The sequence below is a fragment of the Drosophila arizonae genome, chromosome 5, assembly GCF_054131065.1.
Source record: "Drosophila arizonae isolate 15081-1271.41 chromosome 5, UAZ_ARI_1.0, whole genome shotgun sequence".
Taxonomy (NCBI): domain Eukaryota; kingdom Metazoa; phylum Arthropoda; class Insecta; order Diptera; family Drosophilidae; genus Drosophila; species Drosophila arizonae.
In genome coordinates this window covers 10239555-10256365 of record NC_142925.1, presented here as the reverse complement: position 1 = coordinate 10256365, position 16811 = coordinate 10239555, and the positions used below count along the sequence as shown (strand labels likewise).

The following is a 16811-nucleotide window of genomic DNA, read 5'->3' as shown; positions in this document are numbered from 1 at the left end:
AGGAACTCAGGTATTTGTGCATAATTAAGGCGCGTTGACGTCTTCGTTCGATTGTGGCTAACAGTCGTTTGTCTTTAATGTAAATCTTGCAAATGGTTCCGAAGATGTTCACAGGACGCACAGGACTTGCAGTTGAGCCCTCATCGCTCGGTGTTGTCTCTGCCCGGATTTTCGGCTGCCTTTGCAGATGTTTCTCAGACATTTTCACTAGAGCACTATTTTTGCTCTTACAAGATTCACTTGGCAAAAGATCTGGTAGTACTTCATCAGTCTGTATTATCAATTTATCTGTTTCAATTGTTGAATTTGGTTCTTCGCATGCAACTTCCTCTTTTTCCTCTTGTACTTTCGCGTCTGAAGAAGTCTTCGCCTCTGTTGTAATGCCAGTACTAGGAACCTCTTCAAGTGCTGATGCTGGAGTTTCCTCGGATGCAGTCAGAGAAGCTGCAATATCCTCAATTGTCACTGCCGAATTTTGGTCTGAGACAGACTGTGATTCCTCAAGTGCTGGCGTTGGGGCTTCCTCTGATGCAGGTGTTTTAGTACTGCTAATCTCTTCTTGTGTTGCTGCTGTAGATTCTTCTGATACAATCTGGGTCTCTGTTGCGGTAATTTCCTCCTGAGCTACAGTTTCCACAGGATCAGCACCAACAACCTCCTCAAGCGCTGATGCTGGGCTTTCCTCTGATGCACTCAGAGACGCTGCAATATCCTCAATTATCACTGCCTGATTTTGCTCTGAGACAGACTGTGACTCGGCACCAACAACCTCCTCAAGTGCTGGTGCCGAGGTCTCTTCCGATGCAGGCAGTGATTTAGTACTGCTAATCTCTTCTTGTGTTGCTGCTGTAGATTCTTCTGATACAACCTGGGTCTCTGTTGCGGTAATTTCCTCCTGAGCTACAGTTTCCACAGGATCAGCACCAACAACCTCCTCAACTGCTGGTGCTGGGGTTTCCTCTGATGCAGGCAGTGATTTAGTACTGCTAATCTCATCTTGTGCAGCTGCTGTAGATTCTTCTGATACAACCTGGGCATCTGTTGCGGTAATTTCCTCCTGCGCTACAGTTTCCACAGGTTCAGCATCAACAACCTCCTTAAGTGCTGGTACTGGACTTTCCTCGGATGCACTTAGAGACGCTGCAATATCCTCAATTGTCACTGCCGGATTTTGCTCTGAGGCAGACTGTGACTCGACACCAACAACCTCCTCAAGTGCTGGTGCCGAGGTTTCCTCCGATGCAGGCAGTGATTTAGTACTGCTAAGCTCTTCTTGTGTTGCTGCTGTAGATTCTTTTGATACAACCTGGGTGTCTGTTGCGGTAATTTCCTCCTGAGCTACAGTTTCCACAGGATCAGCACCAACAACCTCCTCAAGTGCTGGGTCTGGACTTTCATCGGTTGCGTTCAGAGACGCTGCAACCTCCTCAATTGCCACTGCCGGACTTTCCCCTGACACAGACTGTGACTCGGCACCAACAACCTCCTCAAGTGCTGGTTCCGAGGTTTCCTCTGATGCAAGCATGGTTTTAGTACTGATAATCTCTTCTTGTGTTGCTGTTGTAGATTCCTCCGACACAACCTGAGGCTCTGTTGCGATAATTTCTGCGGCTTTAACTTCCTCTGGTGCTATAGCTATTTCTGCTGGAGAAACCTGCTCTGGAACACTAGTGTCTTCTGCTGACATAGTTTCCTCTGGAGCTGTAGTTACTTCAGGTGCAATAACTTCCTCTGGAACTCTAGTGACTTCTGCTGGAGTAATTTCCTCTGGATTTAAGGAAGCGTCGGCTTGACTAACTGCAGCTACTGTTACTTCTGCTGAAGTAACTTCCTCTTGAATTGAAGTATTTTCTGCTGAAGAGACCTCCTCTGGAACTGAGCTGATTTCTGCTTCCTCTGGAGCTGTAGTTACTTTAGGTGGAGTAACTTCCTCTGCTACTTCTGCTGGAGTAATTTTCTCTGGAGCTGTCGTTACTTCAGGTGAAGTAACTTCCTCTGGAGCTGTAGTTACTTCCGCTGGAGTAGTTTCTTCTGGAACTGTAGTGACTTCTGATGGAATAGTTTCATTTGAAGCTGTAGTTACTTCAGCTGGAGTAGTTTTCTGTGGAAGTGCAGTGATTTGTTCTGGAGCTGAAGTTACTTCTGTTGGAATAGTTTGCTCTGAAGCTGTAGTGACTTCTGCTGGAGTAATTACCTCTGGAGGTATAGTTACTTCAGCGGCAGGAATTTCCTCTGAAACTATTGTTACTTCAGCTGTAGTAATTTCCTCTAGAGCTGAAGTTACTTCTACTGGAGTAGATTCCTCTGGAGCTGTAGTGACTTCTGATTGAGTAACTTCTTCTGAAACTGTTGTTACTTCACCTGGAGTAATTTCTCCTGGAACTGTAGTTATTTCCGCTGCAGTACTGTCTTCTTCGTCTGCTTGACTAACTGCAACTACTGTTACTTCTGCTGGACTAACTTCTTCTTGAATGAAAGTATTTTCTGCTGGAATAGTTTTCTCTAAAGCTGTAGTTACTTCTGGATCTGTAGTTACTTCCGCTGGAGTAGTTTCCTCTGGAACTGTAGTGTCTTCTGCTGAAATAGTTTCCGCTGGAGCTGTAGTTACTTCAGGTGGAGTAACTTCCTCTGGAACTGTTGCTACTTCAGCTGGACTAATTTCCTCTGGAACTGTAGTTACTTCTGCTGGAGTAACTTCCTCTGAAACTATTGTTACTTCAGCTGGAGTAGTTTCCTCTGGAGCTGAAGTTATTTCTTCTGAATAAAATTCCGCTGGAGCTGTAGTTACTTCAGGTGTAGTAACTTCCTCTGGAACTCTTGCTACTTCAGCTGGACTAATTTCCTCTGGAACTATAGTTACTTCTGCAGGAGTAGTTTCCTCTGGAACTCTAGTGACTTCTGCTGTAGTAATTACCTCTGGAGGTATAGTTACTTCAGCTGCAGTAATTTCCTCTGGAGCTGAAGTTACTTCTGCTGGAGTAGTGTCCTCTGGAGCTATAGTTACTTCAGGTGGAGTAACTTCCTCTGGAGCTGTAGTTACTTCTGCTGAAAAAGTTTCCGCTGGAGCTGTAGTTACTTCAGGTGGAGTAATTTCCTCTGGAACTGTAGTTACTTTTGCTGGAGTAGTTTCCTCTGGAACTGTAGTGTCTTCTGCTGAAATATTTTCCGCTGGAGCTGTAGTTACTTCAGGTGTAGTAACTTCCTCTGGAACTCTTGCTACTTCAGCTGGACTAATTTCCTCTGGAACTGTAGTTACTTCTGCAGGAGTAGTTTCCTCTGGAACTCTAGTGACTTCTGCTGTAGTAATTACCTCTGGAGGTATAGTTACTTCAGCTGCAGCAATTTCCTCTGGAGCTGTCGTTACTTTAGGTGGAGTAACTTCCTCTGGAGCTGAAGTTACTTCAGCTGGAGTAGTTTCTTCTGGAACTGTAGTGACTTCTGATGGAATAGTTTCCTCTGGAGCTGTAGTTACTTCAGGTGGAGTAATTTCCTCTGGAACTGTAGTTACTTCTACTGGAGTAGTTTCCTCTGGAACTGTAGTGACTTCTGCTGAAATAGTTTCCGCTGGAGCTGTAGTTACTTCAGGTGGAGTAACTTCCTCTGGAACTGTTGCTACTTCAGCTGGAGTAATTTCCTCTGGAGCTGTAGTTACTTCCGCTGGAGTAGTTTCTTCTGGAACTGTAGTGACTTCTGATGGAATAGTTTCCCCTGGAGCTGTAGTTACTTCAGGTGGAGTAATTTCCTCTGGAACTGTAGTTACTTCTGCAGGAGTAGTTTCCACTGGAGGTATAGTTACTTCAGCTGCAGTAAGTTTCTCTGGAGCTGTAGTGACTTCTGCCTGAGTAATTTCTTCTGGAGCTATCGTTACTTCAGGTGGAGTAACTTCCTCAGGAGCTGAAGTTACTTCAGCTGGAGTAGTGTCCTCTGGAGCTATAGTGACTTCAGGTGGAGTAACTTCCTCTGGAGCTGAAGTTACTCCTGCTGAAAAAGTTTCCGCTGGAGCTATAGTTACTCCAGGTGGAGTAACTTCCTCTGGAACTGTTGCTACTTCAGCTGGACTAATTTCTTCTGGAGCTGCAGTGACTTCTGCCTGAGTAATTTCCGTTAGAGCTGTCGTTACTTCAGGTGGAGTAACTTCCTCTGGAGCTGAAGGTACTTCAGCTGGAGTAGTGTCCTCTGGAGCTATAGTTACTTCAGGTGGAGTAACTTCCTCTGGAGCTGTAGTTACTTCTGCTGAAAAAGTTTCCGCTGGAGCTATAGTTACTCCAGGTGGAGTAACTTCCTCTGGAACTGTTTCTACTTCAGCTGGACTAATTTCTTCTGGAGCTGCAGTGACTTTTGCCTGAGTAATTTCCGTTAGAGCTGTCGTTACTTCAGGTGGAGTAACTTCCTCTGGAACTGAAGTTACTTCAGCTGGAGTAGTGTCCTCTGGAGCTGAAGTTACTTCTGCTGAAAAAGTTTCCGCTGGAGCTGTAGTTACTTCAGGTAGAGTGACTTCCTCTGGAACTGTTGCTACTTTAGCTGGACTAATTTCTTCTGGAACTGCAGTGACTTCTGCCTGAGTAATTTCCTCTGGAGCTGTCGTTACTTCAGGTGGAGTAACTTTCTCTGGAGCTGAAGTTACTTGTGCTGAAAAAGTTTCCGCAGAAGCTGTAGTTACTTCAGGTGGAGTAACTTCCTCTGGAACTGTTGCTACTTCAGCTGGACTAATTTCTTCTGGAACTGCAGTGACTTCTGCCTGAGTAATTTCCTCTGGAGCTGTCGTTACTTCAGGTGGAGTAACTTCCTCCGGAGCTGAAGGTACTTCAGCTGGAGTAGTGTCCTCTGGAGCTATAGTTACTTCAGGTGGAGTAACTTCCTCTGGAGCTGTAGTTACTTCTGCTGAAAAAGTTTCCGCTGGAGCTGTAGTTACTTCAGGTGGAGTGACTTCCTCTGGAGCTGTAGTTACTTCAGGCGGAGTAACTTCCTCTGGAACTGTACTGATTTCTGCTGGAATAGTTTCCTCTGAAGCTGTAGTTACTTCAGCTGGAGCAATTTCCTCTGGATTTATAGCAGCGTCTGTTTGACTAGCTGCAAGTGCTGTTACTTCTGCTAGAATAAGTTCTTCTTGAATGGAAGTATTTTCTGCTGGAGAAACCTTCTCTGGAACTGTGCTGTTTTCTGCTGGAGTAACTTCCTTTGGAGTTGTAGTTTCTTCAGCTGGAGTAACATCCTGTGGAACTGTAGTGACTTCTGCTGGAATAGTTTCCTCTGGAGCTGTAGTTACTTCAGGTGGAGTAACTTCCTCTAGATTTAAGGGAGCGGCTGGTTGAGTAACTTCCTGTGAAATTGAAGTCGTTTCTGCAGGAGTAACTTCCCCTGTTACTGTAGTTGCTTCTACTATATTAACTTCATCTGGAATTGTAGAAGTTTCAGGAGTAACTGCGTCTGTTACTGTAGCTACATCTGCTGGAACAACATCCTCTATTGGGGCTGGAACTTTCTCTGCTGCAGAAGTGACTTCTGCTGAAATTATTTCGCCTAGAACTGTAGTTACTTTTGCTCGAGAAGTTTCCTCTAGAATCGAAGTATTTTCTGCTGGAGCAACCTCATCTAGGACTGTAGTTACTCCTGCGGGAGAAGCTTCCTCTGTAACTGTAGATGCTTCTGTAGTTACAGCTATCTCTATTGATGGCGTTGGAGCTTCTTGTTCAGTAGCTATAAATTCAACAGGACTAGGAATCCTAGATATTTCTTCTGGCGAAACTTCTTGTACTTGCACTGTGGTTACTTCTTGTTGAGTAATTTCTTCTGAGAATGTAGTTATTTCTACTGGAGTAACGTCCTCTCGAGCTGTGGGTACTTCTGCTGGGTTAACTTCCTCTGGATTTGAAGTAGTTTCAGCAGGAGTAACATCCTGTGTTACTGTAGTTACTTCTGCTGGAACATCCTCTACTAGTATTGGAATTTCCTCTACTGTAGGAGTGACTTCTACTGGAATAATTTCTTGAGTAGTAGATACTTCTGCTGGAGTAATTTCTTCTGGACTTGTACTATTATTTTGTAACGTCACTTCTTTTGGAGGTTTAGTTTCTGCGGCTGGACTAACTTCCTCTGGGGCTGTAGTATCATTTGGTGGAGTAAATTCCTCTGGAGCTGTAGATACTTCTGCTGGAACTACAGCCTCTACCAGTATTGGAACTTCCTCTGCAGGGACTTCTGGTGGAATAACTATCTCTTCAACTGTAGTTACTTGCACTGGTGTAACTTCCTCTGGGTCTGTACTAGTATTTGGTAGAGTAACATCCTCTGCTGAAGTAACTTCCTCTGGGGTTGTAGTAACATTTAGTGGAGATACTTCTTCAGAAACTATAATTGGAGTGACAGCTACTTCTGGAGCTATTTCTTGTGTTGACGCTGCTGATGTTTCTTCAGAAGTAGTTACTACTAGTGATACTACGTCTAAAGTAACTTCTTCAGTAACGGTGGTTATTTCAGTTATAGGAGCAACTTCTTCTAGACTTTCTTCCGGAGTAGGAGTTACTTCTGCTGGAGAAACTTCCTCTGGAACTACAGTTACTACAGTAACTTCTGTAGCAGTTACATTTTCTGGAGTAAATTCCTCTGGAGCTGCAATTACTTCAGCTGGAAAGACTGTCTCTTGTGTTACTGCAGGAGCTATTACTTCAGCAGCAGTTACCTCTGCTGGAGTGAGTTCCGCTGGAGCTGTACTCAGTTCAGCTGGAGTAACTTCCACTGTTGTTGCTGTTGCAGCCTCTTGCTCAGCAGTCGTTAATTGAGCTGTACTAATATTATCTGGAACTATAGTTCCATCTGCTGGCATAATAGCCTCTACTGGTGCTGGAGATTTTCCTTCAGTAGCAGTTAGATCAACTGGAGTAATCTCCATTTGAACCCCAGCTATTTTAGCCAGACTAGGTGCTGGGACCTTCCCAGTAGTAGTATTTAGATCTGCTGAAGTAACCTTTGCAGAAGTAGCACTGAGTTTTACTGGAGTTATTTTATGTTTTGGTGGTACTAGAGCTTCCTCAGTCTTAGCTGTTCCTCTCTCAATTAAGGGAAGCGAACTCCTTCGTGGGGCTGAGTGCATTTCAAATACTCCAATCAAAGCGCTAACTTTGTTTGTGTGTGGAGCTGAATCGGAGAAATGTTGTGGTTCTGGTACATTGATCGCACTAGCAATTTCATTAATTGCTTGTGCAGACATTGACATTTGCTTAGATTTTAGTTCTGTTTCTGCTGAGCTTTCAACATTGGGAAATTTAAATTTAGATATTCCTTTAACTGAAGATTCGTTGGTGGTAGCTAGTTCCTGGGGAATTTCAATTATTTCTTCGACCTGTTGAATTATTTGGGCAGTAGCAACAGTTTGAGAGTTTTCAACTTCAGATGTAGATTGTGCTTCCGTGACTCCTTCCTCCTCGTCAATAATGTCCAGAGAGTGCTGAGCTAGCTCCATTGTGCGGGAGTTAATTTCGGCTAGAGCCAGATCACTCAGCTCCTTGAGTGTATGAATTTCCGTGGCAGTCATAACAGGAGGTTGATCAGATGCCGGAACAGCGAGCATGGGTCCCAGTGCCATGGCTGCTAGTATCTCAATAACCGAAGGAGTATTTTCCTGTGACTGACTGTCCTCTAGATATTCAACATCACCGAAGCCTGTGATGCCCTCGCTGAGATCGCTGAGGTCATCTGCTGGAACACAAACGACTGCTGAATGCCGCTGCTCGACAACTATGCACAAATACGCTGAGGTACATTACGTGGATGGGTACAATATCTAAGGGCTTAAGATTCCAAAGCTAATCCAATTTAAGGTAGGATATACAGTCTATATATATGTATGTATGTATGTTAAGTGTTTAGGTTAGCATATGGGTTCATTAACTGAGGATACGAATAAAAGAGAGCTAGGCACTAACCTGCGATGAGTTTCTGGCCTGGATCTTCGGTTTCCTCTTCTTCATCATCTTGAAAACTCGTTGGAGGCGGCGGTACCAACAGCTTCGATGTCTTCGTGGGCTGTTGAACGAGCGGATTTGTGGTCTCGGTGAAAGCCGGTTCATTTTCCGCTGGCAAGGTGTTTGAGGTCAAACTTGTGCGATCCACTAGCTCATCCAGCACTAGTTTTGTGTTCTGTCCGCCAATTAGATGCTTGCTCAAGAGCCGATCATTCAGCTCAGTGTCGCAACGCAACAAATCCAATGAGGTTTCCTCTGCATCGGAACCGATTTCGGACAGATCGCTAACCTCGTCGGCCGTACGATCACCAATCTGAGCACGAATATTCTCTTTAGGAGCGGGCACCAGCATCCCAATGCTGCTCGGTGTGGCCGAACTTTGCAGGGTGCTGCGCTTCTTTTTAAACAGCCAATTATCCTCCCAGGTGCCATCGCCGACCATGCTCGATGTCATTGACATAATATCTAAAAAGAATGAGATGAATGACCAAAGAGATGGAAATGTTATAATATAGTTGGGAACGAATTTTGTGATAGGATACTTACCATCTTCTGATTCGGTAACGGACGCTGAAAAATCAGGCAATGGCACCATGTGAGCAGCTATATAGTCACTCAAAACCGATTCGCGTTCCAAATCCAACTGCAAGCCAGCAATTTTCTCGGATTTGCCAGTCTAAAAAGTTGGTATATATATAGATATATATAGAAATTTTAATTTGTCTGTATTTACATTGAGTCCCAGTTCATGATCCGTTAGGCTGCAATCGCTGCGCGGCTCTATGGAACTGTCAGACGTAGTGCTCAAAGCTTCCGCATTGTAATTCTCATCAATGTTGCGAGCACTCAAATCCGGCGTACTCTCCGATATAAGCCTGGTATTGCCCTCCTTGTCCGCAATCTATAAAAGAAAAGGTTGAGATCATATTTAAACTAGAATAACTTGACAAAGATAAGGGAAGCCTTAGGCAGCCGGCAAGACCAGAGACTGTGTTGAAAAACGTCATGCTGAATAGAGAAGGCCTGTGACGTCATGCGTGTACCTAAAAACTGGATCGATTTAAGCGTTACGCTGCAGAAAAGTGAAACTGTTGCTGAGATTTGAGCAATATAAAAACTATAAAAAAGGCGTAATCAAAGGCTTATGAAATCTATGTTGAAACAGTTTAAAATACGATGGGCTGATAAGATATGGCATATATATAAATATATGTGACTCAGTTCAAATTATATATAAAGATAATTTGGGTTCTTTTTCCTTTTGTAATATTTACATTTTGTGCTGACTCAGCCATGGTCAATTCCACAATAGGAGAATCGAGTTAAGGCAATTTTTTGGCAATGCGAAATTGAGTTTTTCACTAGCAGGAAAAGTCAATGATCCAATTAGCAACTGAGTTGGCTTTAACCGTTTAACCGTCTAACAGTTCTATTCAGGCGTCCGCACGCTTGCAACAATGGACAGCAACTAATTAGTGGGGCATGCAACTGTGGCAGCAGTTGCCTTCCAATTGGCTAGGGAGAAGCCAGCAAAGTGTGGCCCATAACGAAAGTGAAAATCAAAAACGAGGTTCGAGTTGGCGGAAATAGCGAACATACCAAATCGGAAAATGGGAATTATAAATGGATGAGGTCAAATATAGATAGTCGCTGCCACAGATGCAACAGTTGTTGCAGCAGGTCATGTAGTTTTCTATTTTCTGCCAAGCCAGAAGCATAATGAGATTGGTTGGAGTTAACTAAATGAAAGGAAGGAATAGGGGTACTTTAATAGAACTCACTCTTGCTACCTCCCTAAATGGGTTGCTACTTTATTATAGTCAACCCTCGATCAATATTTTTCCCTTCGAATTTTTCAATAAATTTAAGTCAATAGTGCTTAACTTTATAAAAAATTACTAGAATACCTAAATTAATAATTTGTATACTTCAGATATGATGACAGTTTCTGGGCATAACAAAGTATTTATCAAGGATAGTTTGATGAATTTCCGACCTAACACAAATATGAAAATTGATTTATATGCTTTTCCGTATAATTTTCTTATCTTTAAGGTCTTTTGTTTTCATGACCACCTTCGCTTACGTTATGTTTCCTTATCGTACGATAAACAAACGCAAATATTATTTACTATTAATTTTTCCAATATCTTTTTAAATGTGCTCATGTTTCATTTCAGTTAACCTTTTTTATACATATCTCTAAGACTATAAGTCTGGAGATACGCAATTTGGCATTTGAATACTTTTACCTCTACCCATTACACTTTCGTATAAAGTTCTATTGCCTTACCTTATTCAGCACCGCTGTGGCCAATAGATCCTGATAGATTTTTGGCTCGAAATAGTGTTCGGTGCGATGGCGTCTCTTGTTGTTGTTATTGTTGTTATTATGAAAGCCCGATAGCTGCCCATTGGAGCGCGTATCCAAACTAATCTCAGAGACGGCGCCTGTTGGAGTCATGAGCGAGTTGCTGCCGCTACGCAGAGTTTCCGCAATGATGCTCTCGATGAGAGTGCGCAGACGTGTCTGAGATATATCAGCCAGTTGATCATTGTTGTTATTGTTGCTATTACTATTGCTGCTCTTGTTGTTGTTGTTATGGCCATTGACAATGGCTGGCAAATCTGTAATGCAGTCGAAATGGTTAACAAAGATGTCTCAGTGAGTTCAAGAATATTAGCACAAAAGAATCTAAGTTACAAATAAAAAAGTAAATAAAATTAACACACATGAATTGAATGGAAAAGTGAGTGTAGAAAGTGAGTGAGTTGTTGTTGTTGTAATTGTTGATCGATAGCTTGTTGTAAAAGGCATACCTAATTTCACCTCAATGACGTAAACAATGTAAAAGACAATAACAGCTGCCACAGCATACATGCCAGTTATTAGCCCCAACGTAAAGTCCATGCTAGACAGTTATATCTGTATATTTAGATATACTATATGTCAATTGAGTAAATTCACATTTATGAATAGACTGTCACATTTGTTTGTTATTGTTATTTTGTTAACACTCGTTTTTTGTTTCTATTTGTCTTTTGTGCTGTTTCAATATTTATGTTTCGATTTTAATTAACGCAAATACAACAAATAAACAAACAAACACACACACACACACACACACACACACACACACGCATACAATTCTTTACAAACAATTAAATTACGCATACGCCGCAGTGGCCAAAAAATTTATAGATATTTAAAGCTTGGCTAAACGCTTGAATACAGTTGAATATAATTATATATGTATATATCTATCTCTGTTTGTAACTAATATTCGCCTTTTCTTCTTCGGCTTCTTTCACATTTTCCGCTAATGTTTCTGTTTTTTTTTTTTTTTTTTTTTTTTTTTTTTTTTTGCACTAAAACATAATTAATAATCACGCAGTTATCTGTTTCTGCCTTAACAAAAGCCACTAAATTTCTTTATCGCTTCGTTTCGACGCCTCGCTGACATGTCTATTGTGTGTGAACCGTGGCTGTGTATCTCTGTGTGTGTGTCTGCTTGTGTTTATCGCTTGAATGCCGTTAGTCATTGAGTTTTGCGCACAAAATGTCAAAGATTGAAATGTATCTGACTCGCTTTGCATATGCGACTGTCATTAATGAAGCAAAGCCGAAACTGAACCTTAACCGGCACAGATCATACCTAAATTTATACTATATATATATAATATATGGTGCACGTATATATTTATAAAGCCTAAGTGCGCTGTACAAGGTGCACAAGTCAAGTTCAGTTCAGAGTTCAGCTTACATTATAAAAAAAAAACAAAAACAAAAACAAAAACAATGCCTAACTTGTTTATGCCTTGTTTTTTGCACTTGGCTAACTACGCTCGGAATCACATACATATATATACGTCTATATATTTGTGTGTATATTTATATAAATTATATATTTTATGTCGTGGCATAAATTATTAGCGCATAATCTTCTTCGCTTTAGGCCATCATTAATATTGATTAGCGTTCAACGAAATATTTTTCCTGCTATTTTGTTGAGGCCACGTTTCAAATTTAGCTTTGATTTTCGCTCATATTTTTATATACTTTTATACAATATATATATATTTTCAATATACAGGGTCAAGGTTGGCTACGCTGCTTTCTTAATAGAGTTCGAGTATGCATGTGTGTATGTGTGTTTGTGCGTTTCTGTTATCTGTTATCTGCACAATTCACAATTTACTCTTGCTTTATATATACATATATTTTATATTATGCGTCTTTTCTTTTAGTTTACTTGTTATCATTAACACTTTAGTTTTATGAATGTTTATTGCTTTTACTTTGTTGTCTTTCTTTTTCTTTCTTTCTTCTTTCTTTTAGCTCATTTTTCACCCGGCTTTTGGCTGTTCGGCGCGCGGCCAAGAAAACGTTGCGATCGGCGCGCTATGCGTCTGGCAACTGCTGCGAGCAGTCGACAGCCGCAGCTAACAGCGCCACACACACACATACACAGGCACCTGCACACTCACACACTCATCGATAGCTATGTAATGGCATACAAACAGTTTGCTTTTGTTTATTTGAGGCATTTCGATATTCGCGCGGTTTGTGCGCCATAGAGCGAACTCCATATGAGAATTAAGAACGGTTCTCATTGAGCTGAAACTATGAAAAGTTATACCATGAAACATTATACATATATTGTCTTATAGGTATACATTAATTTAATAGTTTGTATTACAACAGACTCGAAAGAATTTAAAGCTCTTGAAGAATTCATTGAATTTGTTATTTATATTTATGCGAATTCTAACAAATCGGAATCGGAATCTACATATGTGAAGTTCCAGCTTCAGAAATATATTCTTTTCCAAACTCACTGATTGACTCACTGAATGATTAAGTGAATAACTAACTAACGATGGCATTTAGCGAATGCATTAAAATTATTGAATTTATAGGCATCGGTATTAAGTTGTTTGCTAAAATTGATTGATTGACTGAATAGTTGACTAAGGATGATTGATTGATTGACTGAATGTAAAGCTGCACAGTACATAAAGGTGATTTTTGATTTTCTAATTGATTGACTGATGCCTGATTTATTGACGAGCTTACAATAATATCGGTGTTCTAGAAGGACTTTGCTCCAATGGCCACAGTTAGTATATAGCAAGGCAGTCAGTGTGACTGATTGATTAACTGAAAAACTAACTGTTTGCAATTGTAATTTCCAATTAACTGCAAATCTTCCAACTGGCGAATCAATTAAAATCGAATTTAGAAAAAAAAAAACAACGTATAAATTAAAAAATCAATTTACAGCTTTCCATAACAATTCTAGCAAAATTTTTGAAAAACTCGTTTGTTTCCTGTAGCCGTAAACGGGTCTATATTAGTTTTGTTTTTGTGCGATTCAAGCTCTGAAGTGATTGACATGTTTATTTCATGCAATCATTGTGTGTTAGCGTGCCTCTAACTTATTACACTCCACAAACGTATTTGATTTAGTAATTTGAAGGATGGGACAGACGAAAAACTTAAAGCACAAAAACACAAAAACAAAAAAAAATTGTAAACGAAACACTCAGCAAATATGTTAAATGTGCGACTCGACCAGCCGTGTAAGTTGTCAATTGGCAGCTGTTATTGTTGCTGTTGCTGTGGCTCTTGGCTTAAACCAGTTGGTGAGCAATGGCGGCGCACGTTGCGTATGATTTATGTGTGAGTATCTCGGCTTGTCATCTGGTTAAGGCCAACTGTTGCTACAATTCTTAAATGCTTATAAAGTGTTGTGTACTTGTCGGTATTTCAAATGGAGCGAGAGAGAGGGAAGCAGTGAGTGTCAGACAGAAAGAGAGAGAAGAGGTTTCTGCTTATCAGTTGCATATGCTTTGGCCTTATCACAACATGTGTGCCTGTGTGTGTCTGTCTGTGTGTGTGTGTTGCTCTTATCAATGAGTGTTGACCGCGATTTTCGTTGCTTTTTGCTTTGTGTCTTAATTTGAGTTTAGTTTGTATTCAATAATTACTGATAGCGGCATAATCCATCTCTATATATTCATTGATTTCTATGACATTCTTACAATATTACGTATACGCACGGGTATCTATACATATATATAAATGTTTATTTCTGCGGAATTTTTCAAATATTACGTGTACGGATAGACACACATACATAGATAAATGCATAAAGATAACAACGTGCGCTAAATATAGAGATACGAAGGTTTATTATTATTATTATTATTATAGCCATGATTCATGCTGGATACGGGCAGGTTAAACAGGCACTACACAGCAGAGATTAGAACTCAGTTATAGCAGTGGTAGTAGTAGTAGCATTACAGTTATTCTGCTCGGGCAGTGCCAGAAGTGAGTTACCTGCAAGGACTTACCTCCTTTGTAGGCACGTGCGCACAAAGCGTTCTCCACATTGATAAACATATTGCTTAATTTCGCATGAAATTTATCAAACAGCTGCAGGTCTGTATGCAGTGCATTTTGTGTGTGTGTGTGTGTGTGTGTGTGTGTGTGGGTGTGTGAGTGAATGTGTTTGTATATAAAGTTTAATTAAATTTAACATTAAGTATGCAATGAATTTTGTTAAAAGCTTTGGCTGACCGCAAGGCATTTAAGCAAAGTATGCAATGCCCATTGGTGGGCTGTTAGAAAAGTTGCAAATGCAAAGCAAAAGGCTCTAATAAAAGACATATACAACATATTCTTATTAAAATGAAAAATCCCTGCAACTGTTTGTTCTACAAAAAATTGTTTAATTAATTTAAACCGTATTTTACTTAATGACACACGAAACAGAATTTATTTTCTGGTAAAATAATTTTACAGACCACTGTGAATTATTCCATTATTATTTTCAGCGATATGCGCTTTAACTTTTTCCACTTACATCCGGCTTTATAACAATCAAAGCACAATCCGCTAAAATATACAATATTATCAGCAAAAAAATTTGGTTTATTCTCTGAAATATTTTGCTGCATACTTTTAGGTGCTCAGTGCTTCCAATCCGATCTATAGACTCGATTGCCGCAGCTTTAATAACTTTTTTTTTTTTTAATTTTTTTTATTTTATTTGTTAAAGCCATACGAGGTTTTTCGATAACCCCTTTGTGAGCTTGTTATCTGTTCATTCAGCCCTTTAGGGCGCGCCGGCAACTTACGTTGCTGTCGAACTTTAATAACTAAATTGCACTGAAATTGTCTCTGAACGAGATATAAAGACTTGGTTCGTTGCCCTGAATCTGGCTACACGATAAATGCGCATATGCAAAAGCTGTGTCTGCTCTCTGAACTGTTGAGTACAATTTCGCAACAAGCAAGATATATATCGCATATATGATCTATATATATAGCATATGTATATACACAGCGAGCTGCTCATTTTTTTAATTTGCAGCAATTGAGGAAAATTTGCACTTGCGACAGATTGCATTTGCACTAATCAAATCTAAGCGATTCCCAGCGAATCCCAGCGAAACCCATTTCGTATGCCATTCAGTTGAGTTGAGTTGAGTCTACTCACAGTTCTCGCTCTTGGACAATTGGCCGACTTTGATGTGATCGAGATTACCGCCGAGCATTTCCGCTACGATTTCCTCCACATATTCCCTAATCCTGCTGCGCTCATCCGCATTCATAGTCGAGTTCATGCCAACCTGACTGACGCTCTCGAACTCTGTGAAGTAGATTGAATTTAGCTATCAATTCTAGCCTTTTTTGTTGGCTTTTTATACTTACGCATCGAGCTGTCGGCGAGTTCTGAGCTGATGGGTATATAGATTTCGCTGCGTGCTCGCAATGGATAGACGAACTTTTGCTGATTGAAGGACATCTGCTCGGCCACCCAGGACGAAGTCTGCTCCAGCGACTGCTTCGAACTGTGGCACAATTCGCACACCCATTGCGCTGCCTTGGGCAGCCAATTGGCGCACTTGATGCCGCGACACACCTGCTTGCCACACGTGCAACATGTGACATAGCTATAGAAGGGGAGAGAGGCAGCGAGAGACTACTTTAGACTGGCCCCACTTAGAGATAATTTCCTACTCACTTTTTGGCACTGCTCAAATCCAATTCTGCACAGCAGACATTGCAGCTGGACTGCTCCTCGCTGGGAATCGACTTCTTCGGTTTCTTAGTGACTAATTTGCTAAAAAAAAAGGAGAGAGAATTATAGATTACAGTATTGATATGATTACATTTTTTAAATACATTACATGTAAGCATAAAAAACAATAGTAATTTAATTCATTAGTAAATTTATTAAAACCTGTATTATATTTTTAAAAAATAAAATAAAATATTTATAAAATGAAAAATAAAAGCATTCAATTAAACAAGCTGTATATATGTCTTTTTGTGTATATATTTTTCGAAACTTTTTATAATGTATAGTTTTCCTTTTTTTATAAAAATTTAACAAAAGTTTCCTAATTTTTTTTTTTTTTATATATATATGTAATGTTATTATCTATATTTTATTTTATGTTATTTATGTTTATAAATATATATATCCTTCCTTTTTTTTATTTTATATTTTTAATTATTGGTAATAAAAATTAATTAAATAAAAAAAACATATATTAATAATTATTTATATTTTGTTCATTTTATAACATTTTTAAGTTTTATTTCACCCAGATTTAATATATATTTTCTGCAAGCTTAAAAGTTTATAAGAAATCAGAAATTTATTAATTATTAAATTATAAAAAAATTTGATTAATATTAACAATTTCAACTAAATATAACATTAAATTTTTCACGAACTAGCTTAAATAGTGAATCAACTTCAATCCATTTTAAATTTATTTAGCTGTTTAATACAGTTCTAGCCTGTTTCCAATGAACAAAAGAAATGGGCA

General features: G+C 39.9%; 1 protein-coding gene across 23 annotated transcripts in view; it reads right to left on the bottom strand.

Annotated features, from left to right (window-relative positions):
* Nucleotides 1-16811, bottom strand: part of M7BP (Myosin-7a binding protein) — a 41011-nt gene that overhangs the window by 4869 nt on the left and 19331 nt on the right. For 5 of the 23 annotated variants that reach the window (XM_089471469.1, XM_089471471.1, XM_089471474.1 and 2 more), the window contains 9 exons: nt 15998-16096; nt 15685-15926; nt 15470-15622; nt 14322-14411; nt 10255-10589; nt 8695-8862; nt 8508-8637; nt 7923-8426; nt 232-7695 (listed from right to left, as the gene is read on the bottom strand). In XM_089471469.1, coding sequence (XP_089327595.1) covers nt 232-7695; nt 7923-8426; nt 8508-8637; nt 8695-8862; nt 10255-10589; nt 14322-14411; nt 15470-15622; nt 15685-15926; nt 15998-16096 — 9185 coding nt within the window. Of the gene's footprint in view, nt 1-121; nt 7696-7922; nt 8427-8507; nt 8638-8694; nt 8863-9235; nt 10166-10254; nt 10590-10781; nt 11009-12160; nt 14284-14321; nt 14412-15469; nt 15623-15684; nt 15927-15997; nt 16097-16811 lie in introns of those variants that run through there. The other 18 variants (XM_089471488.1, XM_018011237.2, XM_018011223.2 and 15 more) reach the window with 15 other exon arrangements.